At 37.2% G+C, this 20,396-nt stretch overlaps 3 protein-coding genes across 3 annotated transcripts; 2 read left to right on the forward strand and 1 right to left on the reverse strand.

The window, feature by feature from the left end:
* Positions 1-219: 219 nt before the first annotated feature.
* On the forward strand, positions 220-3,437 carry LOC142530060 (uncharacterized). Its single transcript, XM_075635821.1, has 4 exons — positions 220-421; positions 626-739; positions 1,896-2,000; positions 3,052-3,437. Exons 1-4 carry the CDS (start codon positions 316-318, stop codon positions 3,291-3,293), a joined length of 567 nt encoding a protein of 188 aa, XP_075491936.1. The 5' UTR covers positions 220-315; the 3' UTR covers positions 3,294-3,437.
* A 445-nt stretch (positions 3,438-3,882) lies between these two features.
* On the forward strand, positions 3,883-9,001 carry LOC142530176 (uncharacterized). The gene is made up of 2 exons (XM_075635970.1): positions 3,883-7,603; positions 7,716-9,001. The coding sequence occupies exon 1, from the start codon at positions 4,266-4,268 to the stop codon at positions 5,085-5,087; it is 822 nt and encodes a 273-aa protein (XP_075492085.1). The 5' UTR covers positions 3,883-4,265; the 3' UTR covers positions 5,088-7,603; positions 7,716-9,001.
* Positions 9,002-9,430: 429 nt separating this feature from the next.
* LOC142528254 (FHA domain-containing protein FHA2) lies at positions 9,431-19,723 on the reverse strand. Its single transcript, XM_075633294.1, has 3 exons — positions 18,856-19,723; positions 10,691-10,848; positions 9,431-9,945 (listed from the first exon to the last, which is right to left on the reverse strand). The coding sequence occupies exons 1-3, from the start codon at positions 19,544-19,546 to the stop codon at positions 9,736-9,738; spliced, it is 1,059 nt and encodes a 352-aa protein (XP_075489409.1). The 5' UTR covers positions 19,547-19,723; the 3' UTR covers positions 9,431-9,735.
* Between the last annotated feature and the right edge of the window lie 673 nt (positions 19,724-20,396).

Consider the following 20,396-nt stretch of genomic DNA (forward strand, 5'->3'; position numbering starts at 1 on the left):
TTTTTTTTGTGAAGATAAAGAATGAAATGGGATCTAGGATTGAGTCGAGAATGATGGAAAAATTGAGTCAAGGAAGTTTTTTTATTTAATTAAATTATAAATTTTATTATATAAAAAATTAAAATACACTAATAAAAAAATTAGTTTTTAAACAAAATATAAAAAATAAATTACATATGCTACTTTTTTTTAATAAACTAATGCGTGACTCCCGTTTTCCTCTTTTTCCCGCTGCTACCATACGCTCGGGCGTCGGAGCTTAAATACATATCGCCGCCTTGCGCAACCGCGCCACTTTCACCGACCGATTAAGAAATGGGAGCAATTGACGACAACCCTGATCAGGATATCTCTTCTCCTTCGAGTGTGACCTCATTAGACCCGTGGAAACACCGAATTCTCATCCCTGCTTTACTGGCAGGTATCTTCTTCTTGTATTTATCACTTAATTTCAAATCCGCGATTAATTTTGCTCAATCAGTGTTTCTTTGATACGTTTGTTTTTGACTGTTCCACCACTTATTTGAGATAAAAGTCAAAACTATGTTTTTCAGTCTACTTTTGTGATTGGAAAGCTCACCCGTTTGTGCTAAGAAATGATCTGTTTGTTTCCTGTATAAATCAGGAGTTGCTGGAGGAGGAGTTGGGTTAATATCAAAGCATGGAAAAGTTCTTGGCCTTTCTAAAACAGCCGCAGCTTATGCATCTAATTTTGCAATTGTCACCGGTTGTTATTGCGGTAAATTTGTTTTTGTTTTTTGAACCTTTTATTCTTGGTATTTGAATTGTTGTACTCTGAAGTAATGTTGGTCTACCTGCCTTTCAGTTACGTTTCTTGCAATGCATTTACCTAAGGTTATTGCTTGGATTGATGGTTTTGAGACTTGGATTTAAAATTATTTGACTTGTTCGAATGAACAAATTTTAAGTGGATGTCACTATATATCAAGTCATATAATTTCAATGGTAATTATGATTGATTTCAAATACACTCGAGATGTGTCATTTGAAATACGTTCCATTCAAATATACCCAAGTGTCATTTGAAATTTACCCCAAATCAAATTCATTCATTTGTATAAAATTCATCATTCCAAGTGTAATCTAATAGTTTGAAGAAAAATGGTTTTGATATTTGGACATGCCTTGGATATGTACCTTAATATGTGATATGTGCATCATTTTGGCTTTCAGCTTTGCGTATGGATGCGATTATGCAGTAATTTTCTTGTTAAAACTTAAAAATCACATCATATTTTGAAAAAGTGGATTCTCATTGTAGTGTTGAGTTGAATGAACTAGGGATGAATTCTGAGATATGTATTTATTTAATAAATTTGTTCTTCGGAGCAATGCCAATTTATTCATTGTTCTAAATATCCATAAGCTATCTCCTTTTTGGTCAGTCCAATAATCAAGATTATAACTAATTTTACAATATTATCACATCTATGCTTATTATGGGAATCACTATATGTGTGTCTGTGTGTATTATCAAAAATTGCATTTTTTTTTGGAGTACAAAGGTGAAGAGTCTCTCCATGTATAATTGATTTCAGGCACAATAAACTCTTGTTGAGAAGACCATGATAAGCTCCTTTGAATTTGGTTCTTGGATGGCCAACCAAGTGCATTATTTGTTTTTGTGCGTATATATATAGATGAGAGTTATAACTGTTGTCCAAAAGTTTTATCTTTGTCCATAAAACAGTGGACTGAAGACCACAAGGGTTGAGACCCCAAAAGAATTTTATTTATCACTAAAATTGTTTCTGTAATGTCTTTATGAACAGATTAATAGAAATAAGGAATGTTTAATTTGTACACCAAGCAAATGAATGTATTATTGGTCAACTCATTCTACAAACTACTCATCATAGTTCTTTAATTCACAGGTTCGCGTGAATTTGTCAGGGTTAGTAGAACGGGAAAACCAGATGATTTGCTGAATTCAGTTGTTGGAGGCCTTGGCAGCGGAGCTATTCTTGGACGCCTTCAAGGTCAGAATCTAAAAATTAAGCATTAAAATTCCTGTCTGTATCAAGTGATTTATGGCATTTGGATGGCCTTTACAAACAAAAAAAATCCGGGACCTAATTTTTACTTCTGTTTTTCTCTTGAAGCCAAAAATCTCTACTCCATCCAAAAAGAAAAAAAAATTACTGCCTTTCCTTTTTTTGGTTTTAAATAGAAACAATTCTTAACAAAGCACTTTTTAAAGCCAGGTGCTGCTTTATCTAAAGTAGCTCTTAATCTCCAGCCTTCTAAATTGCACACTTGGTTGAATGTAAAACTTGCAAACAAATTATTGTGGTACTTTATGCATGTTTTGCATTTTATGAACACTCTATTCTAAAAAAATTATAGACATGCTTGATTTTGTTTGTTTGTGGTTTGTGTTTCTAATGGGCGAAGATCAACATAGATTGGTTTTACATTTACTTTCAACTTTTGTAAATTTAGTGGTTTCTCACTTTACTATTCTCCCCTTGCATGAATGCAAAATTTAGGGTCCCCCCTCATTCTTTATTCTAGCTTCTGCTCAAGATTTCGTTCATGGATATTCATATTTGATCTTGCTGCCTCATACATCAACTCTCTCTGATGAGAATACCTGGAAAGTATCATCACTCGCAATGCACTAACTATTCATAAATCCTCCAATTCTGTTCATCCTTGGGGAAATCTTTTATTTGTGTCTTCTTTGTCTGTTTTTCTATGAATCTGTGGTACAAAGAAGCGATATTATTCATAGAAAGAGACTGGTTTGTTACTATTAGACGTTTGATAATAAAACTTGAGCGGGAGAGATAAGTGTAAAGATGACAAATTCTATCATAACTTTCGTAGTATCTCCGATCTATATGGCATGATATACATTTATATGTATAGCTCTTGAATGAGAGTACATTTAACCTTTAGCAGAATAATTACCAGCCTTTCTTGTGAACGTCTGAACCTTTTTGATTCATTTGAATTTTCTTTATGTTCTGCATATTTGATTCTTGTTAATTGAACAATTAGTCACCTCTCTTGGTTATGTTTCATTAGCTGGTCAAGCTGGTGCTGTTCGATATTCGGTTATTTTTGCTGCTGTTGGGACGGCTGTTGATTATGCTACAATAAAATTAAGACATGTCATAAGCGAATTCCGGGATAAAAGTGGCGGTTGGTTCAAGTTGCCGGAGTGGTCACCCATACAGGTACTTGATGATGAAGCAGTTGCTGCGAAACGTGCTCGGGAACAAGACATATATAGAACTGTCCATAATCTGAAAAAAGAAGAATCATGATATATCTTTTAGTTCCTCTTTATTAGCTGTCTGTCTTACTTCTGGATGTGAATCTTGATCTTCTGACTTACAAGGATTCGGCTCATTTCTTTACTACACAGTTATATCGGATATGTATGAAAACTGTGTTTATGCTTTCGTTTTTCTCTCAAGAATAACAATGATACGGATAGGTTAGGACAGGGTATTACCAAGACGACGTTGCAACCACGATTTATGTATAATAATAGTAGATGAACTAAACTGACCCTGAGATAATCTTTGTGCCCTGGTCAAGGTAAAACTTGTGTGAGATGGTCTCACGGATCATATTTTGTGAGACGGATCTCTTATTTGAGTCATCCATTAAAAGTATTATTTTATATGCTAAGAGTATTACTTTTTATTGTGAATATCGGTAGAGTTGACCCGTTTCACAGATAAAGATTCGTGAGACCGTCTCACAAAAGACATACCTCCTGGTCAAAAGCTAGTCAGTATGCCTAGCACAAGTTAGTTAACGCCTATAGCGATATTTGAGTTCGTAACACGTGCATACATATATGTACAACAATATTATACATACATAAAAATAAACAGTATCCGAATTGTTACTTAGAGATAGATTCTCTCCCTTCTCACTAAAATGGAAAGGAGTGGCGCGTTTCAATCCTGGTTCTCGAGCTCTTGATCTCTGGTTTGCTTACTGAATTTTATCTTCTCGGTGGTTAGATTTCTTGTTCTAATCTTTGCATCTACGGGTTTGCTCGCTCGCTTTTTCGCGATTTTCAAATCGCGATTAGGGTTCCTTCGAGTGGGTAACTTACAGTTCGTTGGTATCTCTTCTTATAATTTTGGGTTGTTTGAGAGTGTTATCTCCTTTTTCAGTTACTTGCTTTGGATTTCCTGATTGCCGTGTTTAGAGTTCGCATTTTACACTTGAAAGTGTAATACATATTTCACTGCAGTCTATGTGTTTGTGTTATTGTCATAATGAGTTCAGCGAGCACCAATACAGATGTTAGGGCTGCGCAACAGAGCTCTAATCCTACTTCTGATGGTTTGAGAATGGAACAGAGAGTGCAAGAGCAGATTGTGAATGGGACGAATGATGTTGTTGTTGACAGTTTAGAGCAGCTTACAGTGCCTATTGTGAACCATTCTCTTAACAACTCGACTAAGGGCGTGGATGGTTTATCTGATAATATCAAGAAACCCGCGAAGACTATTCCAACAAATATGAACACACGCACTGGTACTCCTGTTATGAATAGCAAGAAAGACAGAGTATCATATGCGAGTTTGTTTAAGAACAATAGAACGGCAAATGAAGATTACAAGCTCGAATTTGTTGACACTGGCAGCGATAAACTCAAGTTTGGCTTTAATGATATTGATTCCATCGAGGATACATATGGTATATGCCTTCTTGGCTATGTGATTAGTGGAAAACCTCCTACTGTAGCATTATTTGATTTAGTGAGGAGGTGGGGCTCAGATGTTAAGTTCCAAGCACATGAGACTGGCTGGATTGTCTTCACTTTTCCTAATGTTGAAGCTAAAGAACGTATCTTATGTGGAGGAGCTTACATGGTTTTCGGATTCCACTTGTTCCTTAAAGAAATGCCGAGATGTTTTAGATTTAGAGAGAAAGATATGAATACCGTGCCATCTTGGGTACAAATTCATGGTTTACCTCCGGATTGTTGGAATTTCAACATATTGAGTAAATTGGCTTTTCGATTAGGCACCCCTATACATATGGATATGCTTACTCATCAACGCAAAAGGGTTAGATATGCTAGTGTTGATTGAAATTGAAACCTCCAAACCAAATATTTCTGAGTTGGATATTGAGTTGCCAATAGGTGATGTGGTCATTACTTTCGAATATGAACAAGATCTGAAAAACTATACAATTTGTCACAAGGTAGGACATACTAAGGACACTTGTGCACAGAATCAGCGAGGCGGTCATGGTTTGAATGAAGGTGTAGAACATAACAGAGACAATCCAAAACGTGCTCGTTCTAAGAGTGTTACTTGGAGACCAGGCCCTCCTAGAAGGCGTTCTGCTGCGAGGAAGACATCGAATCCAGGTACATCGCGTAATTCTTCAGTAGCAACAACAAAAAAGGATGACAAACCTACTGTTCAACCAACTGAAGTTGTTGATAAATCTGTCATGCAAACCGATGTATTGCACCCTGCTGTAGATACAACCATTAATCAACAGTGTACTACTATCGATAAAGGTAAGCAACCGATGGAATGTGAGCATAATGGCACAGATACTTGCACAGCTAGAAATCCTGTTGATGATTTCAAAACCGTGAGTAACAAGAAGAAAAATAAGAAGTTTAAGAAGAATAATAAAGGGGAGGAACTTGGTCATGGTAACAACAAGGATATGACAGTGTTCTTTGAAGATATGGAAGCTACAATTTCTTGTGACACGGAGTTTGTTGGTATGAACAATTCGACCAATCAAACTCGGTATTTTGGGAATAACGTAAAGGGGCGGCAACCCAAAATTGCCTCTGGTTCTCAATGAAGGTGGCTTGTTGGAATGTTAGAGGTTTTCATAAACTTCTAAAACAAAAGAGTACCCAATCTATTATGGGTACTCATAGGATCGATGTTTTTGGTATTCTTGAATCGAAATTTGATGATAAGGCGCTCAACAACATGTTGCGTGTTAGATTCGGAGGTATGAATGTCATTCATAATTTTCAGCTTAGTCCCAAAGGTAGAATTTTTGTTTTATGGAACCCCTTGCGGTTGATCTCGATGTCACTGGTATGCATGAGCAATATATCCATGTTAGAATCATTTGTCGCAAAACACAATATATGTTTTTGGCTACTTTCGTGTATGGGCTGAATACTATTTGTCAAAGACGATCGTTATGGAATGGTTTGATTGCTTTTGGTACTACTTGCCAAGATCCTTGGATGCAATTGGGCGATTTTAATAATGTGTTGTCTTAGGAAGAGAAGCTAGGTGGTCTAAAAGTTAAGAACTATGAAACCAAAGATTTTGTGGAATGTGTTAGTTCAGTTGATCTTTCAGACCTACGTTACATTGGTTGCTTCTATACGTGGCTGAGTCCTCATGTGCGTAGCAAGTTAGATCGGGTGCTTGTAAACAATCATTGGTTCAACTCGAATGTTGTGGGCTTGGCAGAGTTCTTGGCTCCGGGTTGTGTGTCGGATCATACCCTTGCTATAGTCTCCTTCCTCGAGAATTCGGAGCAAAAGAAAATACCATTCAAATTTTTCAATATGTGGGCATTGAGTGACAATTTCGAGTTATTGGTGAAGAGAAATTGGAAGTGCAGAGAACGTGGTACAGAACAATTCAGACTCAAGCAAATGTTTAAATGCTTAAAGAAACATCTTTAGGTGCTCAATCGAAGCCAGTTTAGTCACATTTCGTCACGTGCTACTAAAGCGAAACAGGAGCTTGTTGGCTTGCAGGAAGCATTATTGAACATTGATATCGTGCATGAGGGATACAAAGATGTGAAGAGCAAGGCAGAGAGATTGTTGGAGGCCGAGAGATTATTCATTGCTCAGAAGGCGAAAATCAAGTATACACAACAAGGTGACCGTTGCACAAAATTCTTTTATGACCTTATTAAGAGAAATAACAAGCGTAATGCTATTGTGGCCCTTCAAAAATCAGACAGTAGCATCACCACTGTTACGCATGAAATTGCTAATGAGTTCATCATTAATTTTAAGAGTTTATTGGGCTCGAAAGTTGCAACGTCTTTTTGTTCGGGAAACCAATTAGATGGACCGAGAGTACATACTGATGCTTGGCATAATCTTGTCAAAATCCCAACTAAGCCTGAGGTTGAAGCTGCATTGTTTGATATTGATAATGACAAAGCTCCGGGATCGGATGGATTTGGCGTATACTTCTTCAAAAAAACTTGGCATATTATCGGTCCAGATGTATCCAATGCTGTGTTTGAGTTCTTTAGAAATGGGCGCCTTCTGAAACAGTGGAACCACTCCATAATATCATTGATACCGAAAATGGCGGCTGCTACAACAGTTAATGACTACAGACCTATTTCGTGTTGCACGGTATTCTACAAGATCATCTCGAAAATGCTTGTTAATAGACTGAGACAGGTGATTGGTAATTTGGTTGACGGTGCTCAAGCGGGCTTTATTGAAGGAAGATCGATTGTGGACGATATTCATTTGGCACAAGAGCTACTACGGAAATACACTAGAAAACGTGGCTCGCCTAGGTGTATGCTGAAAGTTGATTTGTAGAAGGCTTATGACACGGTAAATTGGAGCTTCTTGAATGAGGTACTAAATTACTTAAATTTTCCAAGTACATTTATTACATGGATCAAGGAGTGTGTATTGATGACTTCTTACTTTGTTTTCATCAATGGACATTTCCACGGTCACTTTGAAGGGCAACGAGGACTTCGACAAGGTGACCCGCTATCCCCCTATCTATTCACTTTGTGTATTGAAGTTTTGGCTCGTGATTTAAAGCGAATGTCTCGTGACCATGAGTTTGGTTTCCACCCTAAGTGCCGAAACTTAGGAATCACTCACTTAGCATATGCCGATGATCTGTTGTTGTTGTCTAGAGGTGATGTTTCTAGTGTCTCTATGATCATGAGTTGTTTGAATAATTTTGGGGACATGGCTGGGCTTAGGATAAATTTTTTGAAATCTAATGTCTACATGGCAAGTGTATCAGATGCAGTCACACACGAAATCATTGATGTCACTGGCTTCACACCTGGGGCCTTACCGTTTCGGTATTTGGGAGTTCCACTTGCGGTACACAGGCTTACAACATCAGATTACAGCGCCTTGGTCGATGCAAAATTTAAAAGCATGAAATAAATCGTTGATTGCAAAAACTCTATGGAACATCCACATAAAGAAAGACTGCCTATGGATAAAGTGGGTGAATCATTTGTATAGCCACGTGCCAAATGTCTGGAGTTGGGACTGGAATAAAGAACAACCACCTCTTATAAAACAGATCATTAAGATTCGAGATGAAATGATTTCCGTGCATCGATCAGTGCAAGCTTCGGTTTTGGTGTTGGATAGTTGGTTCGGGGGCAATAGCGGTTTGTCAAATGCTTATGATTTCTTTGTGGGTAGATGGAATCGATGGCCTTGGAAACCTCTCCTTGCAAAAAACTGTATTTTACCGAAACACAGGTTCACGTTGTGGCTCGTTGCTCACCGCAAATTGCTTACTAGAGATAGTTTGGGTTACCTTGAGGATAGATCATGTGTTCTGTGCCATGATGAATATGAATCGGCTAACCACTTGTTCTTTCAATGTCCAATTTCACGTGCAATCTGGATGCTATTCGCTCTTGGCTAGGAATGCGAAAGCTCATAGGCTCACCAAATGCTGTACTAGCTGCGTTTAGAAGTGCTTATCGAGGTAGCTCTGCATTGAATAACATGCGTTGTGTCGCTTTTGCTGCCACAATGTATCAAATATGGAACATCAGAAATAGGATGATTTTTGACAATGAAGAAGCAGATATCGAAGGAGTGAAGATGAAGATCAAAATTCACATGCTACGTAGTGTTCCGAATGCAATTGATGTAATTTGATTTTCGACATACATTAGTTTTTTGTTATTGTCTACTGATCGTGTAGGTTGTACGTGTTCCTGGGGATGCCCGGTGTATTTGTTTCTGTTTTAATTTTTACCTCTTTTAATAAATTATTCATTAAAAAAAATATTATACATACATAGAATGGATATATTTACACATACATTTCATGTTAATTAAAGATATCGTAATTTTAATAAAATTTGCATTATAAACGCATGTTATTTTATTCATATTAATCATACAGAAAACTAATTAAATCAATATAATTCCATAATTTATGCTGGCAATATAATCTATCTAAAAGAGTCATTAGTGAATTTTCTGCTGACATACTAATAGATTATGTAAAATAAGGATTACTATTTATCGACTCGACGACTTAATTAATAATCATTGTAGAGCTTGAAAAAACTAGATTTTAAGGGTGAGTATAAAAAAAATTATATTGCGGGTCAAAAGTAGGAAAATTATTTTCTTTGATATTTGATATATTCTGAAAAAATCATGAAAAGGAATGGAGAAACTCCAATATGTGTGAGACCCCAATTAACCCATAAACAAGCACAATCGAACGTAAAAGAAAATTACATATTGATCATCTCATCCTATCCCATAAAACCATAACTAAACAAATAAAATTAGCAGGTTCAATTATAATTGAACAGTAAATATATAAAACTGGGCTGGATGATATAGAGTGAATGGCTGATGGCCGTACATGATAAACGACATGTGAAAAACAGCATATTGCTTGGGAAAAAGAAATAGATGTGTTATGAGTACGGCCATGGTTTATATTCAACACCATGAGTTTAGTTACATTTTACTTGGCAAATTCACGAGACTAGTGAGACTAGAGAGACAAACTCATGAGTCACGTGTCCCTTGGATCTTGTGTTGATAACAAAGTGCTCCGGATATTTTCTCACCAGAACGAGCAGCCCGTACCATGGTTTTCCTTTGACTTCTGGACCGGAATAATCCTCAGATGTCAGGTATCTTCTGACACGACTGTGATGCCAGATATTACTGAATTGTTCCACCAACTGCACAGTAAAAATGCTGATTATTGAAGGCACATCACGTTGCCACTTGCCAACAAGTAAACTTCATAGGATGTACATCATTGAGCAAGAAAGATTTGCAGAATGACATCGAATCTATGTTTGGGCCTTGGATTCCTCAGAGGAAAAAGCACTTCTTAACTATACCTTCGAGTAAAATCTGAAAGAAAAGCTTCCGTATGCATGCTTCAGTTTTTTGGGTGCACTATATTATATTCAACTCCATTTAACATGTTAAAAAGCTTGATATAGATATCGACTCTGATTAAAAGCCTCATCACTTGACTTCAAATCAAACCTAACAAACCTTATCAACAAGTTACAGATACAATTTGAAAATATAATCCAGAAACACACAAAATATGTAAATTTGAATGGCGGTTAAAAACATGATGACAGGATATATTTAACATGTTAAAAAGCTTGATATAGATATTGACTCTGATTAAAAGCCTCATCACTTGACTTCAAATCAAACCTAACAAACCTCATTCTGCAAGTCACAGCTCACAATCAACAAGCTACAGATACAATTTGAAAATACAATCCAGAAACACACAAAATATGTAAATTTGAATGGCGGTTAAAAACATGATGACAGGATATAACACATCTAATGTCAAAACAAAGATTCCAATAAATTCAAACTCCCTGACCGTTATTGATAGGTAAAGCTGAGAAGAGTGGGGTTTAAGAGTTCAAATTAAAGTTGGTACAAATAAACAACCTCATAATGAAGATTCTCCATAGGCATCCATTCTCCAGGACCACATAAATCAGACAACAGTGTGGCCACTGATGATACAACATCTTTCTCTTCCAACTGAAGGAGCTGCTGGTTGTCAGCTTCCCTATCCACTCGTAATCTCCCTTCAGCCTTCTTATCTGCAATCAACTTCCATTCAACTCAAATTATAGTGGATTGATATAACAGGTAGGAAACATATCTTAACCCTCAATTGTAATTTTTTTTTTTGAAGGATGGGAATTGTTGGTTTTTGAACCAATGACCTCCTCCCATTTTTGGAAGGGATGATGCCACTCTATCAAATCGTCAAATTTAGTTTTTTATTAGTTACCTTGCATTCCCATTTTTCTTTAGTCTTGCCCCAATAAAATGTGGTTAAATGCCTAAAAATTTAAATGGAACAAAAAGGGTGAAAACGACTTAAGAACTTATGGACTCCACGTGGTGACTAGAACATTTGAACCAATCACAAACAGCCAAAAAAATATGTTATTAGAATCGGATTAGAATTTTCTTTAAAAGTTGTCAAATAATGTGACTGGTCTGGATAGAGTTAGCTATATAAGACCTGATTTTCTCAACACTTTGAAACAGTCAGACCACAAATTTGTACGAAAACGGTCCGATAGTTCTTATGAAGTTATACACTCAAATATAACGGATTAATAAGATAAATAACTGTGAAAATTACACAAGTATTTTTATGGATGTTCGGAGATTTAAGCTACTATGTCACCCCTTCTTCCACTTAGTAAGGATTTCACTAAAAGACTTTGGTTTGTAATATCTCACTTCAATCTTAGGACTTATCAACTGTATAAGTTGAAACTCCAAGTGTTTTCACAAATGGTTGAGACTCGCGGTCTAACAACCAATACAACACGAATGAAATAAAGTAATGAATCCTTCGATTCAATATGTCGAAAAACTCTTCAAACAATCTAGGCAAGAAATGGTAGAGTGAGTTGATAGAAGCCATTGAAGATCTGATGAATGTTCTTTGATGAGTGGGCTGTTGAGTAGTGTATATCTAGTGAGGATTAAGAGTGCTCCGAAATTTTTTTTAGAGAATGCTTCAAGTGTGTACAAATCTCGCCGTTGTTCTCTCTTCATGGCATTCTCTATATATAGTTCTTCATTTTTCATTCAATGTTCGACTGTAGGTCAATAAATGAGCATTAATGCAATAGTTCTGTTGTCATTTTCCTTTCCTTATATATCGTAAACTTTAATTAATGAGCAATTTGACCTATACCAAATCTAAGAGGTAACAACAATTAACTACCTTTCGTAGACTTTTAAGGAAAACAGTATGATCATCTAATATCCTGTTTTATCGTGCATGATCAGTCTACCAATTTTCTGATAAAGTAGGTGAGATCTTTGTAAGATGTTTGGCTTATATATGAAGATAACTTTACTCGACCGTTGATTAATGTTCTTGGATAAAAAGAACGGTCGATTGGTCCATGTGCCACAGACTGGTGCACAGGAACAATTGAGTAGATCAATTATTCTGCTGATGATGAAGCGGTTGAATAGCTTAGCATTACATGACCGATTAAATGGATTCTTTTGAAGCGGTCGAGTACCTGGAATACATATCAAACGGCAATTAGATCTAATATGATAAGTTATTATTTGTTATCACCGAAACCAAAGGATCTAACTTCTTTTTTTTTGTGATGACAAAACCTAAGCCTCTGAGATAATACGCGATAAAAGAAAAATCTAATATACCTTCTAAACCAGGAGCTTCCACCGGATCCACCACCTCTCTTTTGATGGTCTCTCTTCTTCTCCTCTTCAGCTGCTACTCTTCTTCTAACTTCGTCTAGCCGCCCTTTAACCTCTTCTTGCCTTCGTTGTACTTCTTCCCCCTTTTTTGCATAAACTTTCTGAAAATGATCTATAATTTCTTACAGCTAGGTGCCAAGGGTAGCCTGAAGAACGTCGATACGATCCCCAAGTCTTGGTTCAGTTTTTGTTGACTGTCTAGACAACGTGACTATGACATCGCTGGTGTGCTTATTTGTACTCTTAACTTCATCCATGCAACTTCAGTCGGATTTAATTTCTGACAAATTACATATGATAGCTTGGCGAAGAATAGAGATTCTAATGTCGGAAGAGTGTAGACGAGCATCAAAGTCAACCATCAACTTTCGAACCTTCTCAAGATGGAAGTTAACCTCCGCAAAGTGTGCATCGACCGCAATTGGATCAAGTTTAACTGAGGGTTCAGCATCAGAGATGATGTTTGAATCTGACCAGTCATGTTCATTGTCATTTACTGTCTCCACATGCTCCAGAAGTGCCTTCACGACTTGGGAGGATAGGACAGGCATCTTTTGGAATCTCGGACTCGACCGGTGGAGAAGAGATGATAGGAGAAGTAACATCAGTAGTAATCTTCGGAGAAGGTGAGGACCAGGGCACTTTCTCTTCAAAAATAATCTCAGGAGGTGCACTTTTGGGACCTGCATCTTGATCTATGTCCATGCGAACTTGAAGCCGATGGTCAAGACATCCGATCCAGCTGTGTTACGACGGCAACATCATCGGGAGCGTTGGGCTGTTGGCATCAAAATTTGACTGCCGCTAGATTATTATCAACTAGAAAAGGCTTTCCTTTAGTTGAAAAACGATAAATGTCCCGCGGCCCAGAGCTACTTCATTTTCATCCGTCTCGGGCCAATCTAGAATCTTCCCCTACGGAACTGCCAATTTCTTTAGAAGGTCCTCCAGAATGGTCTTGAACAGTACAGATGCGCGATATTCAAACCATCTGTCTAACATCTTCATTCTTTTTGCCAGCGCCTTTAATACTTGGGACTGTGTCAGAGCGACATATGTCTGAACAGCAATGAAAGGTTTGATGGCGGCTACATTGCCCTTGTCCTTAGGGTCCAATGGAGGAGCAGTGGATGTTGAGGAAGAACAACACCTTCAGAAATGCGGATGTCAGCCGCCGATCGAATGGGCTGGACTTGTGGAGCAGTTTCGTTGAGTCACTTCGGACGCCAACTTGATTTTCTTCTTCTTGGGCTGCTCATCACCCTTTGACTGCTTGGGGTCATCAGTATTCGACGTTTTGATGCAGTGGTCGGAATTTGGGGCTTGGTGAACACTTGTTTTAGAGAGACGCTCTCCTGGTTATCCTCTTCATTGGTCCAGAGTAGACCATCTTCCTTTTGATCGGTGCCCTAGCCAGTGCCGCCTTCTTTTTCTGAGCATGTTGCTCAGCACCTACCTTTGTCAGTGATTGCTCAGTGGCGGTGGACAAAGTGTTCTTCTGCAGGAATTCGGTGACGGTCGCAACATTGAGCCATTTCTTTGGATGTAGCATCTCGGTGATGCCAAACGTCACCTTCAAAATTTCAAGCAGATGACAGATCTGCAAACTGAACCTTTCCTTTGGTCATTTCGCAAAAGAGTCCCAAATAAAATATCAGACCAGTTGACACCGATCTTCGATGTTATCATCGCTATGTACTGGAACTTCTCCTGGGTGATCTTGTCGTATGCCTCTGCTTTGGCTAAAAAAGGCTTTGGCCACAATATTGGCAAAGAATCTAAATTCCATCTTCAGATTATGCTTCTCTATCGGAATAGACATACGGCTACAAGCCAGAGAACTCAATGCTCCATATTTCGGCCTTTCTGTCTGGAGATCTGAAACTTTTGCCAAACCGGTTGCCAGCATTTCCAGAGCATCTCCGAAAATTTGAAAGAAGCTGATATAGTTTGACGCTCCGATTGTGGATATGATGCTCTCATGCTCCATCCTCGCTGAGGCGAAGTACTGCTTGACAACAGATGGATTGAAAGTGGAGTTGCAGGTCAGAAACTTTCTCAGACCGGAAGCTTCTAGCATCTCCAGAACGGAAGAGATAGTCTCGTTCTTAATGTAGAGAATTGGTTCAAAATCGATGGTAAGACAAGTCTTTTGTGAAAGCACAGAGAATTTTAAGAGAACTAAATTTGCAGAAAGCTTTTGAAAATATTTGTGAGTGTAAACATGTGTAAAGGTAGAAAATGAGGTATATATTTGATTAAATGAGACAATCACAACAGTACGCGTGTCAGTACAGTTGTGGATATTTGAATTTTGAAATTTTAAAAGGACATATGAAACAACGCTGAAATAAAGTCGTGCGTGAAAGCTGTAAGTAATTTTAATATGAAACATTTTTCCCTCAAATCAATTTAAATATAATATTGAAGACCTTAAATGTCAGTGGTCAGATAAAATCACAGTCTCCAAAATTCATTCAACCATTTTGATGAAAAACTTTTTGTGCCAGCTGGAAAATTGTTTTATAACGCTTGAAATGTCTTTACTTCATTATAATATGATGAAATGTCAATTATTATTCCCCTGAACATATGTTTACCAAACAAATAATGTTTCTAAAGTAAGAAAACTTAGCATCCGGTAACGGTTTGGTACGAATGTTTGCTGCCTGTTGATCAGCTGAGATGTATTTCAGTCGAATCTCCTTTTTTTATGACATGATCCTCTATGATGTAATGTCTAATATCAATGTGTTTTATTCTAAAATGCATCACAGGATTGTATGTTATGCTAATAACACTTTTGTTGTCACAAAATATGGGAGCTTAAATCAACTGGATCCCATAATATTTGAGAAGTTGAAAGCATAAGAGTTTCTCCAGGCTTCATCTTGGCAATATCTAACTTCTAAATGGCCGCAGTTGACTTGTTCTCTTTTGTCTGGTCGTTTCTCTCACAAATTTGAGTCAATTTTTCCCAGATTTCTCTAGTTGTTGAACAAGTTTTAATTTTACTGAACATATATTAATAGATAGTTTTATAAAAGATATCTTTGGCCACATTGTAAAGATTGACCTTCTTCTTATCCTCGACGGTCCATTCAAATCGATGTTTCTCTGCAATCTGTGGAGCACCCTCAGATATTGCTACGGTTGTACTTGTCTTTACAATCTTCATTGTCATTCAGTGATAACATGCCACATGTCATCATCATGTGTAGATAAGTGTCTTCTTACAAATTTTCTAGTCGCCGTAATTTTCTTTAGAGAACATTTGAATCTTATCGAGAGAAGCCATTGAGTATATGAACATTAGAAGTTGTGAAAAACCCACTTTGATACCACTTGTTAATATGAGTTAGGAGTTTAAAGTGGGTTGAATAAACTCTTTTTAAATTTTTATTTAAAAGCTATAAAATAATGAGACCGGTCTCGATATGTTAGCTATACAAGACCTGATTTTCTCAACAGTTTAAGAAACGGACAGACTACAAATTTGTGTGGAAAACGGTCAGATGGTTCTTATGAAGATTATATACTCAAATATAGCGTATTAATAAGATAAATAATTGCGATAAGGAAATGACACAAATATTTTTATGGATGTTCAGAGACTCGAGCTCCTACGTCACCCCTTCTTCCACTTAAGAAGGATTTAACTGGAAAACTTTGGTTTTACAATGTAAAACCCTTTGTAACCACTCACTTCAATCTTAGGACTTATCCAATGCATAAGTTGAAACTCCTAGTATTCTCACAAACAGTTAAAACTCGCAGTCTAACAACCAATACAACATGAATGAGGTAAAATAAATAATCCTTCGATTCAATCTGTCGAAAAACTCCACAAACTATCTTGGCAAGAAACTATCGAGTATCGAGTGAGTTGACAGAAGTCCTCGATAATCCTTGAAGATCTGATTAATGTTCTTTGATGAGTGGACTGTTGAGCAGTGTATATCTTGTGAAGATGAAGAATGCTCGGAAATCTTTTCAGAGAATGCTTCAAGTGTGTACAAATCTCGTTGTTGTTTTGTCTTCTTGGCATTCTCTACATACAGTACTTCTTGAATCTTTTCATTCAACGTTCCACTGTAGCTCAATTAATGAGCATTAATGCAACAGTATTGTTGTCGCCGTTTATTCCTTATATATCGTACACTTTAATTAATGACCAGTTTGACACATAGTTGTCAAGGGCGCAAGGCGCACCGAGGCACGCACAAGGGCTCTGGAGCCCGAGGCGCAAGGCAAAGCGCACGCCTTATCGAAGCGAGGCGCACATTTTTAATTTTTTTAAAAAATATATTTATCTTAGAATAATATATTAATATTAAAATATGAAATAATTAAGTCACAATATCACACAAAACAACAAATAATTAATAAGTTCATAATAATAAGTAACACGCTGTCACGTTGTTGGCTTCTGTAATTCTGTTGCAGTCTGCACAGCTCTTGTCGCCTTCTGTTATTTAATTTGTTAACTGGGCTACTAGGGTTTGGGGTTGGGTTGGGCCTTTTACATTTTAAGTTAATATTTAAAAAAACAGAGAAGTTGCATTTTACTTCTATGTTACTGAATTTAAAAAAAAAAAAGCAATCTCAGGCGCGCCTGAGCCCTTCCAAGGCGAGCCCAGGCGCTTTGTATATTGTTTCGCCTGGGGCCGGTGGCGCCTCTCGCGTTTGACATTTACCAAATATGAGAAGAAATGAACATTGACAGCAAAAAGTAACTAGCTCTGTTTATAGACTTTTAAGAAAACGGTATGATCTACTAATCTCATGTTTTGTCGTGCTTGATCAGTCTACCAACTTTTCTGATAAAGTAGGTGAGATCATTGTAAGATACGTGGCTTGTATCTGAAGATACTTTATTTGACTGTTGATTAATGTTCTTGGATAAAAAAAGGTCGAGTAGTCCATGTGCCAGAGACTAGTGCGCATGAACGGTCGAGTAGATCAATGACGCTGCTGATAATGAAGTGGTTGAACAGCTTAGCATTACAAGACCGGTTAAATGGATTCTTCTGAATCGGTCGAGTACTTGTAATGTAATATAGATCAAACAGCAGCTAGAACTAATACAATAAGTTATTGCTTGTTATCACCAAAACTAAATGATCTAACAAATACTGATCGAGTTCTCCTAACATATGATATCATAGATTATAACATTATGGAATTCTATGTGCAACAAACTCTTGTCAAGTCCGCATGGAGACAAAAGTTTACTGAATGAATCAATCAAAGATAACTGAAGCCTTTAAAGCAGCCAAATGAATCACGTCAACAAGAGATCAAATTTTAAAAATAGAACTATAGTTGATGGGATAAGTAAATTATCCTGCAGGATGGAAATTCAGACACAATTTCTACAAAGGATGTTTTACGGAAGCTATGCGTCGAATAAAAACAAAATTTTTGTCAGTCGGGAAAAAGCAATATTCACCAATGAAAATTAGGAAGCCTAAATCCCATTTCTAAGTGACGCCCTTGAATATGGAATACCTAAATATGATACTTCCGAGGGTGAGAAAGCTCAACACGGTGGAATGTGCAGTGTGCAGCGTGTGTTAGATGCAACGAACACATCAAACCACTGCAAAGCTGTTTTGACCTAAATTGAAAAGAAATACTGCCTATGGTGGCATAAGTAGAATGAGTACTGAAGATGCAAAATACTTCTTAATCATCTACTCGAGTCCAATACCCCTAACAAATTGAATAAGACAATGGTTTAATGTACTCCAAATTTAGCAGGTCAAGATCTTCAACACAAACAAGGGTAGCAAAAGGGAAAGAAAAGAAAAACAATCATTTAAAACCAGAAATCTAATTCTAGGCAAATTCTAAGATTATATCTGAAGACCAAAACATCCAGGTAAAGATGACAAAAGCAAAATTCAAATTCACGGTCCATCAACCAAAGCCAAAGAATATAATTTGTTGGCCTCAGTGATTCCTCTCTTTCCAATCACCATAGACTATAAACAGAACAAATAACTCAACATTCAAATGTGTGGCCTCTGAGTCAAGAATTCCACCAAAATTCTTGGTATGAAATCAGGTGCCTAATGCCTTCAGAAACACTGCATTATGCCTGAGTCCACCAAAATTTATCAACGGCTAGATTATTTAATTTCGGGAGCCCACGGTCAAGGAGGCAAATAAATAAATTTAATCATAAGATATGATATGCAATATGCATTGCAAATTATACACATTTCAAATTGTAGAAGCTAGAGACGTGAAACTCAAATTCTAACATCAAACAATGCAAATTTCCAAATTCATAGTTTCACGGGGCTTAATGTAACAGATCAAATTGCGAGTAAAAAACTTACCTAATCGCCCTGAGCTCCCAGCCTTCCCACTAGAACCATATCCATAAACACCACTATAGGAACCATCGACTCCATCACCTCTTTTCATTCTCTTGCCTCCCGAAGACACATCATCCACACCACCACCAGCGCCTCCACCACCTTCCTCCTCGTTGTACTCCTCATAATACTCAGCCCTTCCCCTCCCCTGCTTGCCATACCCCATCCCTCCAACCCCGGAAGGAGGCGGCAACCCCAAATGTTGCTGCTGACTCGGAGTAACATGATGATACTGATTCCCAGATCCCCCCATTTGATAGTTACTCACATGGTGCCTTGGACCAATAGGCCCACCAAGAATGCTCCTAACCGGTAGCAAAAAGTAAAATTCTTTGTCTCCGATTTGGAGCAGGTCCTGTGAGTCGAGTTTAACAGGGTTATGGCCAGGGAGATGCAGAACACCCTCGACAAAGCATCCGTTCTTGCCAAGGACCTCTAGGGCAAAACGACGCCTTTGAAAGTCATAGAAGATGCGAGCATGGTTGCGGCTGATGTTCATTCCACCGCCGAGAGAGGAAAGGTCCACGTCTACTGAAGACTTTTTGGAGTTGCGACCTAGGATTATGGAGTACGTCTGCATATAGTACTCAAAATCTTCACCTTGTAGCTTCGCGAACCCAGCCTCCACATCGCTACCCCCGCTGCTCCCCATTGTTTTGTAAATCAATGTGTTCAGAATTGAGTTATGGTGTATTGTAGAAGGCGAAAAAACAACAAATTAGGGTTTTCATTTTGGAATTAGGAATTTGGATTGAGAAATTAGAAACACATGAAAACATAAATCAACAAATTAAAGGCCATTTGGTTTGAAAGCTCCGCCCAAGACCCCGATATAATATTGGTACCAAATACAAATAGTATCATCTTGTTACATCTATCTAATAATAATAATCTCTACTATTTTATTAAATCTTAGATTAGATGCATGGAAAAACTACGAAAATTTAGAAAAGTAGACCTCGTCACAATCCCGTTTAAGAAAATAGCTTTTATTTGTCAAATTCTCAATTTACCCTTTTATTAATTAATTTAAAATCATTATTTAAGTAATAAAAAATACTTAAACGCTTAAACATAAGATCTCTTCCCCTTCCTTCAACAGCTCACGTTCCCTCCAACAGACGTTCCAGTTTTCTTAGTTTTTTCTTAGACTCTCCTTTCTTCTCAAAAGCACAGAAGACGATGGATTGGACAGATTGATTTCTCGATTGCGTGTGAATTCCTCAGTCATAAACCATATATTTGAATGGTAAACACTAGGTCAAACTCTCATTTTTGTAGCATAGTTGTGATATTTTTGTGTTAGAAATCTGTTCAAAATTTATTATTCTAATATCCAAAAAAAATATCATCACTTGAAAAAGTGAAAAATAGTTGAGCTACTGCTTGTCATTTTTGAAATGAATGTTTGCGTAAAATAATTTTAAGCATCTATTGGGCTAGTGAGTTAAAGTTGAAATTGTTTGAAAATTGAAAATTCAAGTTTTATGGATTTGTTTTCC

Source organism: Primulina tabacum, chromosome 16, assembly GCF_025594145.1.
Source record: "Primulina tabacum isolate GXHZ01 chromosome 16, ASM2559414v2, whole genome shotgun sequence".
NCBI lineage: Eukaryota > Viridiplantae > Streptophyta > Magnoliopsida > Lamiales > Gesneriaceae > Primulina > Primulina tabacum.